Source organism: Argiope bruennichi, chromosome 9 (assembly GCF_947563725.1).
Source record: "Argiope bruennichi chromosome 9, qqArgBrue1.1, whole genome shotgun sequence".
NCBI lineage: Eukaryota > Metazoa > Arthropoda > Arachnida > Araneae > Araneidae > Argiope > Argiope bruennichi.
Genome location: NC_079159.1, coordinates 14,766,577 through 14,785,422, shown reverse-complemented (window position 1 = coordinate 14,785,422; position 18,846 = coordinate 14,766,577). Strand labels below are relative to the sequence as shown.

Here is an 18,846-nt window from a genome sequence, read left to right as displayed (position 1 = left end):
ATAACTAAATAAATTTCCTTATTTTTCTTACGATATAAATTTAAAATTTAATGAGTTATTTGGAAGTAACATAGACAGAAATTTTTATAGTTCTAATAAAAACATATGTAGAATAATCTTTTATTCATTTCTTTTTTCATTATGTTTAAAAAATCAGATGAGCTAAAAAAAAGTTTAGAATTCCTCCTGCACTCTATTGGCAAATGCAAACTCTGCGTACAGAAATTTACTTTGGATGATGTTGAAAATAGAAATCGAAAATATTTATTTCCTAATATTCGCTTTTTTATAATATTTAAATCCTTTTGTTTTCCCTTTCTATGATCATGTAAATAGTTATTTATTCTTCTGTTCACACCTGTTTCCCAGATGTTATGATTTAAAGAGGCCATTTACTCGTAACCGTTGATATCCGCTTCTTGAATGCTTTTCGCTTTATTTATCCTCATTATATTGTTGGATGCTGGCTCTACTGTTCGGATGCTGCGGAGAAGTTGCGCTTCTCACTCTTCTCTCGACTCTTTGTTTTTCTAAATTTTAGAAATGAGCAACAACAACAATAATAACTTGAGACAAAGAACTAGACCTGTATTATCTGCTGATGTTTCTTCTGAAAATTCTGAATTTCCTGAGGAAGATTATGGCAGAAAGAGATATCTTCCACTCTATAAACACCAGATTTGGTTTATAATATTTGCAACTTATTTTATAATATTTCTTTTTGTTCTCTACTGTGATCTCATAAGATTTCCTACACCGGTATCTGTTGACTCCCTAAAAAAGTCACCGGGAGCAAAAGGTCTGAGATTCAGCGAAGAAAGAGCCAGGAATTTCGTTGTTGAATTAAGTAGCATTGGACCAAAACCAACTGGAAGTTATGAAAATGAAGTGATTGCTGTGGCTTATATCACCAAACAATTAGAATATATAAAGAGTCATACAAAGCCTGTAAATAAAATTGATATTGATCTTCAGAAGACCAGTGGTTGTTTTGATTTAACTTTTAAGGATGGCATGACATCTTGCTATAAAAATGTCAAAAACATCATAGCCAGAATAGGTCCCCAACAATCTACTAACAGAAGCATTATAATTAATTGCCACTTTGACTCTGTACCTACAAGTCCAGGCAAGCATTTTACATCTACTTTAGTTATTGTGAATAATGTGTGTTAAAATATAATGTATTGTTAAAGAATTAAATTATAAAGCATTGACTTGTACCAAATATCTTAATACAGTTCAGTTGTATTAATCTTAGAACTGTTGACTGATCCTCTTCTTCTTCTTTTCTTTTTTGTAGGAATTATTGTAACATACAAAAAATAATTATATTTTTCATAGTTATATTTAAATTTTAATTTAAAAGAATTATTAAATACTTCTTTAAATATTTATAAAAATTTTAAAGGAATTCTAAAGGTATTTTATTTAATTGCTTTATTTTTCTAAATAGTTTTAATATTATTTCCCTTTTGTGTGAATAACAATTTAAACTAATAAAAGTCAATATAATATATATTTTATCAGTTTTCTTTAAATAGAGTTAAATGAATTATATCTTAAAGAAGCTTATCATTAAATAATGGAGAATTATCTGTTCATTATTTTATAATTTATTTTGTTCCTCACTTTGTTACTTTTTAGAATTGAGTACTTAATCTGCATGAAATTCCATCCATATATTCTGAAATTTGAATTGAATTTACATAAAACTATTTTCTAGCCATAGAGAATATTATATTGCTTTAATCAAAAACATTTTATCTATAAGTAAGTTTTGGATTTGGTGTATAGACATAGATAATTTAACTTGTATTTGTTTTCATAATTATAAATTCACGATATCCTTTTGAAGTTTGTTGTTTTAAAGCCTTATCCTGTTCCAAATTATAAAGATGAAATAAAATAAAAGTTATTGATTTTTGTAAGAAGTATTTAAGAAAAGGAGTATTTAAAAGATAGAATTTTTTTTTTTTTGTAATGTGTTTTTTGTTTGATTTTTTACTTGAGTTTTCAAATTTTTTTTTCCCGTTGTTTAGAAATATATTTTTTTTATTAACTTTAAAAGTAAAGTATTTTACTTTAAAAACAGATTATTTTATTAATATTAATTAAGATATTAAAATTGATAATGGTATTCTACTTATAATGATTTTATTCTCTCGAATGTTTTTTTCCCTCACTTTTTTCTATAGTTTTTAAAACATTATATATAATTTTCTTTAAAATGTTAAACTTATATTTTATTCAATTATCTAACTTAAAATTATGGAATGTTAACATTGCATTTCTTAAAAGTGATGTATATGTTTTGGAGAAAAATAAAAAATATTCTGATGTTTCAGGTGCAAGTGATGATCTCGTTAGCTGTGCTGTGATGCTTGAAATCCTTATTACGTTATCTCAATATGATCAGGCTCTTCCACATGAAGTGATATTCCTTTTTAATGGAGCTGAAGAAAATATTCTGCAGGTTATTTGATTTCCTTCCTAGTTCATTTGTATATTTTAAAAAATATATATATATTAATATATTTGTTTAATTTTTTTAAAGATTTGTCTTTAGGTATTGTAAAGCTTATTTTATCATAATGGAATCTTTGATAAGATTTTTTTCTTTTAGTGAAAGTACTGACTATTAAATGAAATATGCATATTTATTAGAAAACCTACCAGGAAGATAAGTCATCTGTTATGACTTGCTTTTTATAATCATGCTTGGAATATTTTTTCTGTGTTCCCTATTTGCTGTTCTTGAATATTTGATTTCACCATATATTTTCTAAGAATTTGGTATTAGGATTTCTGCTGAATAGATTTTCATAATAATTTTTTTTTGAAAAATAAAAAAAAAATAATAATAATAAATTCTGTTTTTTTTTTTTTTTTTTTTTTTTTGCTGTATAATTCCACCATGGGAGGGGAACACCAAAGTTGTGAAGATGGATAATTGCAATTATAATATTGATAGTGGTATTTTTCTTTCCTTTATATCTTTGTGTGAGAAGTCAATAGAAATACTGCTTATTATTGGAGCTGTTATGAAATGACCAGAGCTTAAAATAATATTCAGTACAACTCTATCATTTCTTCATTCAGGGTTCTGTAGCATAGTAAAGGCAATTCTTTTTGGTTGCAAAAAATACTGATACTTATAAAAATTTTTAGCGTTCCTCTTTTGGCCTGATCTAATTGCAGTACTAATAAATGATTAGGATTTCATTCTCCTTTTTTTAAACTGATCTGTCTCTTCTTAAATCATTTACTTTATTATTATAGTATATTTAATTACTTTGTCACTTTTTGTGTAATTAATCATTAGCAATGAAAAAATTATGAGAATGTGTAATAATAATAATAGTATAATAGCTAATGAGGAAAACAAGCATAGTTCACAGGCAGTCAAAGAAGTTTTAGATCCTACATTTTTGCTTAAAAAGAGTTAAATATATGTTCCTTTTTTTCCCATCGAATCCTACAGTAAGAAATTTTTGAGTCGATTTTCTATTTTTAAATGATAATAAAATAAATGAATAGTGAAATAAATTTTGTATTAACTTCTTTATATAAAATTGTTATGCTTGATATATTTCATACATTTTGTTGTTACTTTATTTTCATTTTGCATATATTTACATTCAGCATAGTTATTGTTTTCATTTAAATATTTGGCCAATAATTTAAAATATTTTATCTTAATTAAAAATTTTAATTTCAAATTTAAAACAAAGAAAACAATTTTTTATTGATGTTGGTAATGTATTCTATTTTGTATCAAAATTTTTAATATTTTTGTAAAGGCTGCTCATGGTTTCATTACACAACATCCTTGGGCTAAAACAGCTGTTGGATTCGTTAATATGGAAGCATGTGGAGCTGGTGGAAAACAAATGCTCTTTCAAGCAGGTAAACACCTTTCATTGGAATATAATCTATATTATGATACAACTAATTTAATATTTAATTTCTAATTTAACTAAAGGAGAAGGTTTCTAAAATAAGACAAAGAAAAAGTTTGCAATTTTAATTTGAGTTTTCACATCTTACTTTATTTTTAGAAATGAAATCTCTCTCCTATTTCCAAATATAATTCTCAAGCATATATAGCTATTAGAAACTTAATAGAAAAATATCTTATTGGTTGCACTATTTTTTAAAAATAATACAATCAATAACAATACAATATATACAATATAATACAATATATACAATATAATACAATATATACAATATAATATAATATAATACAATATATACAATATAATACAATAATATATATACAATATAATATAATATAATACAATATATACAATAATACAATCAATACAATATTTTTTTTTACCAATAAGATATCATAATAATAAATGAGATAAAAATAAATAAATAAAATTCAAGATTTTAATACAAAATTTAATATTTTTTTTAAATTCAAGATTTTTTTTAATATGCATTAAAATTTTGAATTTTTAAGCTGCTTTGTGAAAAAAGTTTTAAAATTTGTTGATAAAATGCTTTTAATTTAATTAATTTTTTTTATAAAAGCGGAAAGACAAAATTTTGTCTCCTGATATGTTAAAAATACAGTTATTCATCAAAAGTAAATCATTGTTGGCAAATGCTTAATAATTCAATTATTTTTATATTATCAATTAAATAATGCATGCTGTTTTTTAAATATCTTAAGTTATTTTCAAATAAATGTGTTAAAAAAACTGAAATATTCATAGATTATTCCTATGCAGATATTTTATGAATTAAAATATCTGCATATAAGAGTATTTTAGTATATATATTTTATCCAAAATAATTCAATTTTATCAATGACTGACAAAAAAAAAACACATTTAACTTCTGTAAAGATGTATTGAATATTTTAAGAATTGATGTAGTAAGAGAATGAAATGATTTAGAAACAATAACTTTTTAAATAAAAATAATTTATTTCCAATATATAAAAGTTCAACAAAATTTGAAACTGCTGTCTATTTTTTTTTTCATTGGGATTTGAATATTTTATCCATTTTATCCCAACCTGGTGAATGCCACATGAAGTTGAATAATAAACAGTTTCCCATGAATTTATCAATAACTTCTGAAGCAAAAATAAAAGTTACGGACAAATTATGTTGATATTCATGCTTTATACTCTATTTATATTAGATAGCTAATTTTTAATTTTCTCATCAACATTATTTTACTAGTAAGTATAACATTTTGATGTTTTAGTAGCATTTGATGGCTACATTCACTTTTTCTGTAAATGAAATTGTGGAGTAAAAATGTTTTTAAAAAATTTTTGGTTACTAAACATTATTTGGGAATGCATTTGTTATGACTTAATTAACTGGAACTTTGCCTAATCAAGTATTTAAAATAAATGCTAGTTTTTAATTAGTTTTTGTTCCTTGAAGTTAAATTGCTCCAATTACAAATCAATTCTTATAATCAATCTAAATAACAATCGATTCTAATAAAATATTTCTGATGAAGGATAATCTGTTATCCTTTCTGTAGATATTGAATATTTTTTCTTACCATTGACAGATCTGTGGAAATAAATATTGATTCATTTAACCAATCAACAAAATTTTGATCTTGTTTTATGATAGATAGACAATTTACTTATTTGATACTAAGTGGACTTATATGTCAGTGCCAACAGGAACTGACATTGTGATATTTGTTTTCAGAATTAAAATATGCTTAGTATATATAACACTTAAAATATAAGTTTTTATTATTCTTGTAATCTGAGGTCTTTTAAAAGTTAATTTCATTTTTTAAGTATTAAAAAAGAATTTTGTGAAAATTATATTATGAAATATTTTTATTTTAGATAAAAGTGTATACGTTAATATCTCTGTAAAATTATTATTTCTATTTATATATAGCATTAATTAATCTCTGACATTATTCAAACTATTTTTAATTATGTGTTAATTTTGGATCTTAATTTTCATTTCAATATGCTGTTCATTTAAAATAACAGTGTAAGACTCAAATTTAAGAAGTTTAGCTTTTGCAATTTATATAGACTTTAATGTGGTTATTATTTGAAAATAATGTGTAGTTTTTAATTTCTTTTAGAATCTTTTCTCTTGGTTACAAAGTTTGTTCCGTATTTTAATTATGTATAAAATTGTGCATATTGTCCTAATTCTGGTTTGCTTCATTTTGGAAACAGTTATTACTTTAGAAATTTAGATAAGAAATTGTTTAATTTTTGAATTTTTTGGTATAAATATGGCTTATATATTATTTAATAATATTTTAGATCGAGAAAGAACTTGGCTTCTTTTAGCATATGCCAATGGTACACCATTTCCTCAAGGTTCTGTTGTGGCTCAAGATATTTTTCAGAATGGGCTTGTTCCATCAGATACTGATTATAGAATATTTGATCATTTTGGTGATATTCCTGGTAAGTATTTAAAAATATGTTTAGTTAGTGTATTGATTTTATCCTACACTTCAATTCTGGCAGTTGTTTGAAATTGAATATATTTTTAAGCAAGAATTTATCATTTAAAATGTAATTATTTTTGAAATATTGATGCATGTCTTTTTTGGGCATCATATTTTAATTTTTAAAGTAGTGAATTATAATTTTTTTAAAGTCTAAACCATTAAAACATTTTTTAACAAACTTTAAAACATAATATAGTTTTCATGTTCTAAGTTTTATTTATTTCCAAAGTAAATTTTTTAGTATGTGGATATGATATGAATATTGCCTTTAACACTAGCTGTTTAGGGAACAATTTGCATGCCATATATATAACTTAATTTTTAAGAATTAGATAAACAATACTATTACATATTTTGGAAAACTTCTCTACTGTCAACTTGACTCATTCAAAATATTATCTTTCTAAATGATTAAATAAAATTCATCTAAATATTTTTCATTACCTCAAACCACTGAATAAAAACGTGGTTTTAATCCAAATTTTTTTAATTCCTGTGTGAAATTTCTTGATCGTTAAATTATGACAAATTTTTTGAGAGTTGATAATGTAACCAAAATTTTCATATACTTACTTCATTTTCTGAAATAATAATAATAATAAATAAATAAATAAAAATGTGGAAGCCACAATTATAACTGTCTTTATTTACAATATTTGAAAAATTATTAAAATCAATTTTTAATATTAAATTAATCAGTTTTCTAATTCAATTCAAGTGAGCTATTAAGCAGATTCCTATATGAAGACTATCTATTGCAATAGTTCTCGTGACAAGACCTCGGGAAAATTTCTTCAGTTCTTCACCGATCTTGTTCGATAGAACCAAAAACTATCCTTCATTCAAAAGTTTATATATGAATATATATACTTAAATGAGCAATTCTTGTATATATATTAATATTGTGTATCTCAGAAATGGTTCTAATGATTTGGATCAAATTTTATATTTAGATAAGGTTTTGCTTTTTAAGTTTATCTACATAGGTGCCTTCCTTGAAAAACCTTATTTATATATATATATACACACACACACACACACACAGACAGAAAAAAAATATTCATATCTAAGTATTAGAGTCCAGGAGATGGCACATTCAGTCTAAGCAGAATATAAACAAACCGAAGTAAACATCCGAGCTTCAGTAAAAATCTTATAACTTTAATCAAGCAATTCTTGTATGGCTGTAGTGATTTGGAACAAATTTTATATTTAAATAAGGTTTAACTTTTAAAGTTTGTTTATATAGTTGTCTTTCTTGAAAAAAAAATCGATTTTACACACAATTTTTTTTTATAACGATTAGAATAAGTTTATTCAACTTTTGATATGAAGTCAGAATAACATGGCTGTGGGGTGTTGAAGATCTTCGGGTTCGAGTCGTCTTTTTGCTCTGTTTAAAAAATAAATACATAAGTAAAATTTATGTATTTCTATTTAATATTTTTGCTTTTTAAGTTTATCTACATAGGTGTCTTTCCTGGGAAAAATGTGGTTTTACGCAAACAAAAACCATTTTTTATAACTAACTTATAGTCTTTTTCTATCTGCTCTGATACTGACAATGCCATATAGTACCCCCGGACGCAATTTCACTATGGTAAAAGTGAATGTATAAGTTCAAAAATACAAATGTGTGTAAACTATGAAATGAATACTGTAATATAGTATATTTTCAGAATAACATGTTAAACTAAGTGCATGCATGATTTTTTTTATTTAACGGACATGTTCAGATGTAGATATGATTGAAAAATATTAGTATGTGATCAGGATGTAATTCGTATGTAAATATACTTTACACACACACACACACACACACACACACAAAAACCTGTCTAGCTAAGTTTGGTCTCCCTGATACTATATATAATATGAATTTAACAGTTTTCCCATGATATCATGTGAACTAGAGTAGTTTTGTTTCAATTTTAACTCGATTGAATATGTTGTTAGAAATGTAAAAATCTTGGACAAGTTTGTAAATAGCCCATTTAGCTCAAAAAGGGTGGAAATGGTGGGGGTTTGAAATTTTCATTATGCTATAACTTTCTTAATATTGAAGATATACAAACCAATCCAATTTGCTACATTAGTGTCTCATTAAGACAAACAATTTTTGTATTTAAAGTTTTTTAATAACTGCAATTTTAAGAAATTAGAAGCTGAAAAGTGATTTTTACGCTCTGATTTTGATTGTTTCTAACATCAACAATTTATGTTACCAGATAGTAACTCAGATGTAAAGGAATCTATCTTCTTTTGTCTTCCAATTAACTAAGAAATTTTTTTAGTTCTTTTAATTTTATGAATTATTTTTACTTTATGCGACTTAATTTTCATGCATAATCAAGAATGAAATTGTTGATGGCTTCCTATACAAAATGACCAATATTTGTGCTGAAAGAAGCTCTGTTTAGACTTTACATATATCTTTATGTATTTGCATTCAGAAAATTTAACTTTTATTTATTTATTATTGGGAAAAGAAATATTTTTTTTCATATAAAATTGCATATTAAATTGTTGTGTTCCTTTGTTGTAAAATGTTCTTAAATCTTTTTTTAGTTTACTATAATTGCTTTTTATAATACCTATATTGAGACTTCATAAAGATATTACTGCTTTTTGGATATTGTTTTATAAATGTTCTTCCATAATATCTAGGATTGGATTTTGCTTATGTAAAGAATGGATATGTATATCATACAAAATATGATGTTCCTGAAGCGATAACGGAAGGTGCCATACAACAAGCTGGTAATTTCTTATTTTTTCTAAATTCCATATCATAGAAGTTAGTTATGAAAATATTGAAATGTCAATATCAATATTAAATTTTTTTTTATCCTAATAATCAGTAAGAAGTTCATAGTATCAAAATTTTTTATTCTTTTATATGCATTTTATTTGGGAATATTATTGAAGAAAGATATTTACCCTATCTCACCATTTCACATAAAACTAATTTTGTATGTCTGATCAAACTTCAAGTGACCAGTTATTTTGATTTAATTATTTGCAATTCTTGAGAATGTGTTTTTGAACTGCTTATAATATATAAATGGAATTATCTTTTAATATATAAATATATCTTTTTTTTTTTTGCATGTGTTGTTTTATGAAAATAAATGAATATATAAATATGGAAAGACCTATTTCAAAACGGGATATAGGGAGCAGAAAAATTGTTTAACCATGTAGATTGTTAATTTGGAAGAATAGCTGATCAAACAATTTTACGTTTATTTAGTACATATTTTTCTACTTCTATTTAACATTTTTTTTAATAAGTAAAGATATTTTGGAAATTGTTAAAAAATATCTGCTTCAGATTCACTATATTCTTCAATATTTGTGAGCTTGGGATCTTACTATTTCTGGCTCTCACAAACATCTATCAGATTAGAGAAAATGTATTGAATTTTAACTATATTGCAAATTTGTGAGACATTTTTATAATTCATCAAAATTATTCAGATAATGTGTCGCAATAATTTATGTAAAAAGCTAATTATTATCAATTGTCCATTTACATTCCTCAATATAAAGAATGTTGTCTTTATGGCAACATGACATTGATCCCTTTTTCTTTCACTGATCAAAACTTTTGCTTTTAAAATTTATAGAAAAGTTTTCCTCTTCGAATAAAATCTTGATTATAAGAAACTGCCCTGCAGAATGAAAATGGAATCTTTTTGTTTCTGTAAAAATATTTTTCTCCATAAAAATATGTGCTGTATTTAAATTCGAACAATTCTGATGTGATACTGCAAATTTCTTACCAAGACAGTGTAAATTTGACTTTGTTGCTGAAGCAAATGAGCCAATTATTAAATTGACTGAAAACATATTTTTACTTAATATTTTTTTATCATTATTTTCCTCAATGTATAACTGAGTGATTTTAAATTCCTTCATTGCAGTATGAATTTTAACAACTCAGAAATGAGCTTTATCATTCTGTAATTTTAATGAGTTAATTTCTGTAACAATAAAATTTTTGATAAGCAAAGTGTTCTGTATACAAATTCTGTCTCAATCTTTTCTGATGTGATTTTGTTTCTTCTCACTAGCTATTAATTATTTTGCACTTTCTTTTCTTAAGTTATTCATTTTCAGTTACTTGTATACTTCTTATTTAATATCAAATCATTAATCATATTTTTTTCGTAATTAAGTTCATGGAAGTTATCAATAAGTTACTTTAAATGTCTGATGAAGTTTTTTTATTTGATAAATTTTGAGCCTAGTTGTCTATATTATATGCATAATCTTGTTTATGAGTGACAAGATGTGAATCAAATGAAATTATTCATGTTTTTTATTGTCTGAATATTAAATTATCTTGTGAATAAATTTTTTAAATCTTATTTTTCAGGTTTGAATCTCCTCAATCTCATAAATAATGCCATGATATCTTCTGACATGAAGAATGTGGAAAAACAGAAGAAACTACATCTAGTATTTTTTGATTTCATGGGCATCTTTATGGTTGTCTATCGTATAAGTGTGGCAACTGCAATTAATGCCCTTGTTGTAGTAATCTCTTTTGTGGATATGTTTCTGAAATGCAAGAAGTCAGGTTATTATTAATTTTTAATTATGTATAATTATCTGGTTATAGCATTCTTCTTTTCTTTTTTTTCAATTTCTCTCTACATAGACAAATGTCTTTATTTATTTTGCCCAGTTTTCAATTGATTCAATTTTAATAATTTTTCTTAAATTTTTTTAATTAAATAAATAAATTGTGATTAAACTAAAAATAGAAAATATTGTTTTTGTGTAACAAACACTGATTAAAAAAATGTTCTTCTATTTTTTGTTCCTCTTCTTTGTATCTTGTATCCTGCCTGGTTAATGACAAGAATTAAAAGCATTATGTGTTCGAAATGAGTGCCAAGTTCTTTTTTGGCTAGGAGCCAAATTGCTTGATGCTCCTGTATGGCAGTTTTCCAATCCCCCCCCCCCCCTTAATGACCTGAGAACTTATGTTATGAATTCATGAATGATGTTTTATATTTAAATGTATAAAATTGTTGCAATTTAAGGATTAAATTATGAATAATTAATATTTCACTTTTTCAATTCATATGCATATTTAGCAGTACATCATAAAGATTGCTTTAGTTCAACAATAATATTTTTTAGAGAGATTGCTTGAAAAAATATTTTATTATTCCTTGTAATAAAAGTGGAAGTGGAGAAAATTATTTTGTTGAAAATTTAATGCATTTACCCTTTATATTTTTTATACTACTCTTTTATCATTTTTTTTTTTTTTTAGATCAGGAAATAAATCAAAGTGAAAGTAGAAATATTTTTCTATTTGTTTAAAATCTTTTTTATGTTTGGTGGTCAATATTTGATTCATTTTATAAATACATGCATTATTTAAATCCTAGAAAAATCAAGAAATAACTATGGTTCGAGAAAATTTTATTCTGATTCTTTTTTAAATTTGTAGCTTAGATGTTATAATGCATGCAAAAACTTTTTTTTTTTAGTTTTCTGTAAAAAAAATTTCATAGCTATTTAAATTACAATAAAAAATAATTATAAAAATCTTTAAAAAATCTGAATAATGTTCAGTTTTTATATGCATCCCATTTTTTTTAAAAGTAAACTGTTGATATGATATTACTTTCACATCAACATCAGAAGCCAAACAATGATTCCTGCTTCTGTAATAAAAGTATAAAATTAATGAACATTTTAATGTTTTCTTTTTCAGCAAATTTGTTCAGTTATTCTTTAGAATGGATTTTTGAATTGTATTCCTTAAATCAACTATTCATCAAGTGATTAACTTGATATTTTCATTTCAAAATAATAGATTATCAGCATAAATATTTTATTTAAGAAAATTGCCTGTACGATTTTTGTGAATAATTTTTGTTCTTTCAAAATTTACTTCTAAACAATTTGAAAATTTTTAAATCTATTTATTAAAGAAATATATATTAAGTAATAGTTTTAAAACTCTTATTTATTTTTTTAGGTATGTCTTTCACAAGGAGAATGTATTCAATTGCCAAAGCATTTGGGGTTATGTTACTTAGCTTAGTAGGATCATATGGATTTGGCGCATCAATTGCTATGAAACTTGATGTCTTTGATGTAACTATGTCATGGTATCGCTCACCTTTTCTTATTGCTGGCTTATATGGGTGTTCCACATTGGCTGGAATGATTTTCATCCACTGTTTAACAACTAAGAGAGAAGAGGTTAGTTAAAATCAGTTCTTAAAAACTTTTTTCTTTTTATTAACATCTGTTGCAACTCGTGCATTAAGGCTGCAGAGCTGCAAGTGGAATATGACAATGCTATAAATAGACTTTGTATAGTAATGGGTTAAACGGGTAGTTAAGGCTTTATTTTATGATAATAGGTAAGTATTGCGCTATTTGAAATATTTTTCAAGTGAATTGTCCTTTTCTATATTTTAAAACAGTTATGTTTTAATTCTATTTTAATGAACAAATTTTACTTTAATGTTACTAGTAATTGCTTGCTCATTTCCTATAAGTTGCTTTTTTTGGGAGGGGGGGCAAAAATTCGAAATCAACTTAAATATAATTTAGTATAATTTGTTATTGAAATAGAATTCCATGGCAGTAACCATAATTAAATAGAATATAATAATTAGATAGTTATTTTTTTTAAACAATTAACTATTATTTTTCCAGAGTTTACGTGAAAAATGGATCAAAGAGGATATCTATTTTGATGCTGCTCGCCTTGTTTGGATTATCTGTCTTATTATCCTTGAGATGGCAGAAATCAACTCGTCATTCATTTTCTGCGCTTGGGTTTTATTTCCTACTCTTATTCGTGGTGTTATTGGACATATGTTTAATCTTGTTGGCCCAAAAGGTAATAGATTATGAAATATAATTTTAAAATTTAGATGTATCAAATAAAGTACAAGAAACATTTGGTGAAATTTGTTTAAAAAAACTTTTCGTAATTTTGGATAATTTAAAATATAGAATAAAAAAAAATAGACCTTCATGAAGTAGTTATTAAGCAAATTTCTATTTTAGCAGTAGTGGAAAATTGTTTTATCTGTTAAGTTACATGTAAATTTTTCATATATATTAATCACATTCTAGCTCACTATACATTAAATTGTATTTCATTACCTGTTAATTTCAAGATTTATGTTTGATAATGTAGTTTTTAATGGAATACTTTTGTTATATGTTCTCATTTCTGAAAGTCATACCTATTGCTTTTTGAAAATTTTATTCTTCTGGAGGATGATTACTTTAAATAATTCTTCAAATTTAAAATACCAACAACCAGTAAATGGTTTTTATATAATGAATTTTACTAAAAGTAAACATCACAACTTGTATCTTCCCTCTATTTTTGATAAATCAGTAGTTGATTAATGGAGGGGCAAACATGCTGAGGATTTTGTTTTTAAAAATTAACACTACCTATGATTTGCTTTAATTTCGTAATTTATCAATAAAGTTAAAATATACTTACTTAAAAGCTGTTATGGGTTTTGGAAGAGAGTAACAGTTTATAGTTGCAACATGCATGCTTTGAATACTTTCAAAGTTATGCACTCATTACTCTTGCCTTGTTTCATTAGTTATGTTAAATACTTTTGTGCTGTTTAAACTTTGACTAGAAAAAAGTGGAACTACCCATTTACCTTTGGGCTGAAAAGTGCCGTCTACCAGGCATAAATAGCATTTCCACTTATATTTTCTAATGTGAAACTGATTTGTAAACCTGACCAATTTTAAAGTTTACATCTTTTTTTATTCTAATGCATCTTCTGTTTACTAGAAAAAAATCATCCTCTACTTGAAAAAAAGCTTTCACTTCTACACAACAACAATAGTGTAAGTCATATCACTGACTTTCCAATCTACTGGAAGGCACATGAATAAATAATAACGAATGACCGAACTGCTGCAAAAGCAACACTGGTGGGAATTGTGATAGAGTCCTAAGGGCCATCACCGGCCATGGTACAACCCTTCCGTAAGGAAATATGTCCCATCATTGATGGGAGGAACTGGAACCCCACCTTTTCATGTACCCTCCAGAGTGGTGAGATCCAACCATAATGCCAGAAGCATCTCATCCTCATTTCGAGGTGTCCCCCCTGGGGAGTACAACAACAGTGTAATCTAAACAACATAGTTGTTTATTTCTTTTGAGCTTTGTTTAATAATCTTTATAAGTTAAACTATTAATTAAATATTTTGTGAGAAGCCATCTATTGTTTACATGACACCAAAATTACTACTTAGGTCACACATAGTGACTTATTTTTCTTGTGATATTACCCACTTAACCTTTTGAGAACTCCAGATTACTGGAGGCTTTAGTGACCACTATTTTTAACTTAATAAGGGGATACTTATTTTATTTCCTGCAGTTGAAATTCAAATAATTTTTTTTTTATCCTGATTACTTAAAATAATTGTATACCTCTTTATGTAAAAATTTATCTAAATCTAATTTCAGAATTCATTATATTTAATTTTTAATATCTAGTTTGTTTTTCAATATTCAAGTGAGGAAATTAATAACTTTTGCTGTTTTTAGATTAGTGTAATTTAATTATATTTTTTTAAGTAAACCAAACTATAATTTGAATTAAATCTTATAATGCACCTTTCAAAGATTATTTTATACATTGTAAGGATTAATTTCTTCTATATAAATACCATTCATTTATTACAAGACAGTTGTATTTTAAAGTCTAGATAGCCTGGTTGGTTGGGTGTTGGATTCGCATGCCTTGGTTTGTGAGTTTGAAGCTCGCTGTACATGGTGGATTCCCCATGTACATGGTGGCTGGTGCACGTTTAAATCTGTCAAAGTTACAAAGTCCTTCATGTTGAGACAGTACCACTGGGGATACTAGATCACAGGTGATCGTTCTCTGATGCAGGTCTAAATTACAATCTGTGAATAAGTGATTGAAATGTATGAATGAAGTCCACCCCGTGAATAGAGCTGTAACCCATGAGTAGCTAAGACGTATTCTTGGCCCTAAATGGTGCTACTGAAACAAGATATGCTAAAATTCGGCGTAAAAATCATTGACTTCATCAGCGGGCTTGTCTATGCCTAGTGCCATAAGCAACAACAACAATCATTTTTTATGTTCATAGTATATCTCTTTTTCCCTCATTTTACATTTTATTTTCAGGCACGCATGCATCTCACCTAGCTGTACACATTGCCATGCATATTATTCCTTTGTCTTTGTTGCTGTACTGTGTTTGGTCCATGTATACCGTCTTCATTCCAATAATGGGCCGGATTGGAGCAATGATTAATCCAGATATCTTGGTTTGTTTATTTACAACACTCCTGGTTTTCCTCTGCACTTCTTATATGGTAAGATATTTTATTTAGAGCAAATGGCATTATTAGAAATTATGAAATATGCTTCTTAGTTTTAAATTAACAACCGTTTTTTTATTTATAATCACATTTGGAGTGAGAGATAAAAATGGAAAATTGATTATAGGGTAGGTTCAGGATGGCATCATAATTAATCGTTTATAGGAAAATGTGTTTTAATATTTAAATTACATTTTAGCATTTCAGGATCGTTTGCTAGCATATAAGCCATTTTTATATATTGTTTCTTCATATTTTTTTCATTCTCGCTCCAGGATCTAAGATATCTTATGGTTGAATGACTAATGTTGGCTGATATAATCACCTTTTCTTTTATGTTAAGAGAAAAAGTGGTTAATGATTGTGAAATGTACTGCTGTGTCTCAACCCATTCAGGACCGCCGAATATTTTAATATTTAAATTACAATTTAGCATTTCAGGATCGTTTGCTAGCATATAAGCCATTTTTATGTATTGTTTCTTCATATTTTTTTCATTCTCGCTCCAGGATCTAAGATATCTTATGGTTGAATGACTAATGTTGGCTGATATAATCATTTTTTCTTTTATGTTAAGAGAAAAAGTGGTTAATGATTGTGAAATGTACTGCTGTGTCTCAACCCATTCAGGACCGCCGAATATTTTAATATTTAAATTACAATTTAGCATTTCAGGATCGTTTGCTAGCATATAAGCCATTTTTATGTATTGTTTCTTCATATTTTTTTCATTCTCGCTCCAGGATCTAAGATATCTTATGGTTGAATGACTAATGTTGGCTGATATAATCATTTTTTCTTTTATGTTAAGAGAAAAAGTGGTTAATGATTGTGAAATGTACTGCTGTGTCTCAACCCATTCAGGACCGCCGAATATTTTAATATTTAAATTACAATTTAGCATTTCAGGATCGTTTGCTAGCATATAAGCCATTTTTATGTATTGTTTCTTCATATTTTTTTCATTCTCGCTCCAGGATCTAAGATATCTTATGGTTGAATGACTAATGTTGGCTGATATAATCATTTTTTCTTTTATGTTAAGAGAAAAAGTGGTTAATGATTGTGAAATGTACTGCTGTGTCTCAACCGATTCAGGACCGCCGAAAGGAGAAAGGAAGCATTCCCCCAGACTGGGGCAATTTTTCCTGCTAAGCCTAATTTTAATTAAAAATTCATATAAAATCATTGCTGCAATTAAATACGCTGAAATTTACATCTTATTATCATTGATAGTGTCTGAATATATTGCAATAAAATTGTTACGATATTTAAAAAGCAATTGCACAATTTAAAAAAATGAAACAAATTAAAGTTTTTATTAAACTAACATTGTAATAAAAAAAAGTTATGTATAATATATACTTTCTATTCTTCAACTGGCTCTTTACTATTTAAGTATATACCACTATTTCCAGAAAACTCCATGGATGGCATTTCTTTGATGTCTTTTTGCCAATCTTATGTATTTAAATTATCCACACTATTATCCCCATAATCATTTATTTCAATTTCATCTTAATAGTCAGATTCACTACCGCTTATATTCGAAAAATCACTTTCCTCTATTTTACTATCTGATTTATTTATCAATTTAGAAATCACACTTTCACTTAAATATTTGGTTCTTTTTGCCATAACGACTAAAATAAAACTGGCCCAAATATACAAATAAATAAATAAATAGATTTTATTTATTTATTTATCTAGTAGACCCCAAATGAAAGCGATAAATCTACACCCATATAAATCAATAAATGATCAATCTTCTATTCAACTTGGTCAAAATATAAAAGTAAATCCAGAGCACCGTCAGTCAAGGTTCTTTAAAAGCCCAATCCTCTTGAGAGAGAGCCGAAAAAGTGCAGTTGTTTATATGTTTAAATACCTGGATCAAATAAAAAAATTTGGAACCAAATGAGCATATTGAACATTATTTGAAAATATAACGGATTTCCAACCGCCATCTAGTGCTATATAAAAAGTTAAATAAAACGTTCCAAATTGAAATCACATATTAGTGATAATGGGCTCCTGGAGTGGAAAAGGTTCGTCTCATGTATAATACTGTGAACCATGAAGAGAGAATCGCATGATCATGGCCCTGAACGGATTAATAAGGCTAATACTGTGATAAATATTTTGCATATTTTATGAATTCATTATATCAAAGCAAACTAAATATAAACCTTCTTATATTACACATGCTACAGAATATCCATAAATTATTCTCTTTATAAAGATTTGTAATAATTAATATACAGAATAATGGATGGTAAAAATAGATTTACTGAATTTTTTAAGAAATTAAGAATTTTTTTTACATACAGGGTTAGCAAAAAATAAGTTACCCACTTCAGAGAGCTCTAAAATGCATTCTATTGGTCTAAATAAGATAAAATTTGAACTACAGATTATTCAAATAATGCACTTTACATTTATTAATTATAAAAATTTAGTACAAAAATTCACCAATAAATGGTGCTGTAACAAAACTGGCCTTTATTTGCATATATTGAAAATATGAAACATAATTTGCGCTACAGCACATGTCTATTACCATTTTTCTTTGGATAAAAAGAAGGCTGATTCTGCATGAACATTAGTTTCTTCTCTGTTCATCATGCCTATGTTGCAAGACAAAGCGCTACTGGTGATATTGTTCTACCAGAACCAACAAAACTCAGTTGCAGCTCTAAAGGAATTTCATCACATGAAGCAGGTACGAAGAGGTCCAATGTCTCCAGGTGCCCTACGCAAGATGATGCAGAAATTTGAAAAAACTGGGCAATTTGGCATTCTTTCCTGTAGAGAATGGAAAAAAAAATCCGGTCTTCCAGCATCGAAAATGTTGCGACAGCGCTTGTTGAAGCCAGCAGTTAGTCGCCGCATAACAGTGTGAGTTTGCCAGTTGTTTCCCGTGTTCTGGATATGCCATAATTTAACTGTATATGTATGAAAAATCATATGGCATATTTTGCATTTTTATC

The 18,846-nt window shown here is 26.5% G+C and overlaps 1 protein-coding gene across 1 annotated transcript in view; it reads left to right on the top strand.

Moving 5' to 3' along the window:
* Nucleotides 1-439: 439 nt before the first annotated feature.
* Nucleotides 440-18,846, top strand: part of LOC129984172 (endoplasmic reticulum metallopeptidase 1-like) — a 31,729-nt gene continuing 13,322 nt past the window's right edge. Inside the window, exons 1-9 of the mRNA XM_056093976.1 lie at nucleotides 440-1,129; nucleotides 2,349-2,476; nucleotides 3,804-3,909; nucleotides 6,278-6,424; nucleotides 9,139-9,231; nucleotides 10,853-11,056; nucleotides 12,476-12,702; nucleotides 13,165-13,351; nucleotides 15,660-15,850. Of these exons, the coding sequence (XP_055949951.1) occupies nucleotides 544-1,129; nucleotides 2,349-2,476; nucleotides 3,804-3,909; nucleotides 6,278-6,424; nucleotides 9,139-9,231; nucleotides 10,853-11,056; nucleotides 12,476-12,702; nucleotides 13,165-13,351; nucleotides 15,660-15,850 (1,869 nt within the window). The 5' untranslated portion in view covers nucleotides 440-543. The remainder of the gene's footprint in view (nucleotides 1,130-2,348; nucleotides 2,477-3,803; nucleotides 3,910-6,277; nucleotides 6,425-9,138; nucleotides 9,232-10,852; nucleotides 11,057-12,475; nucleotides 12,703-13,164; nucleotides 13,352-15,659; nucleotides 15,851-18,846) is intronic.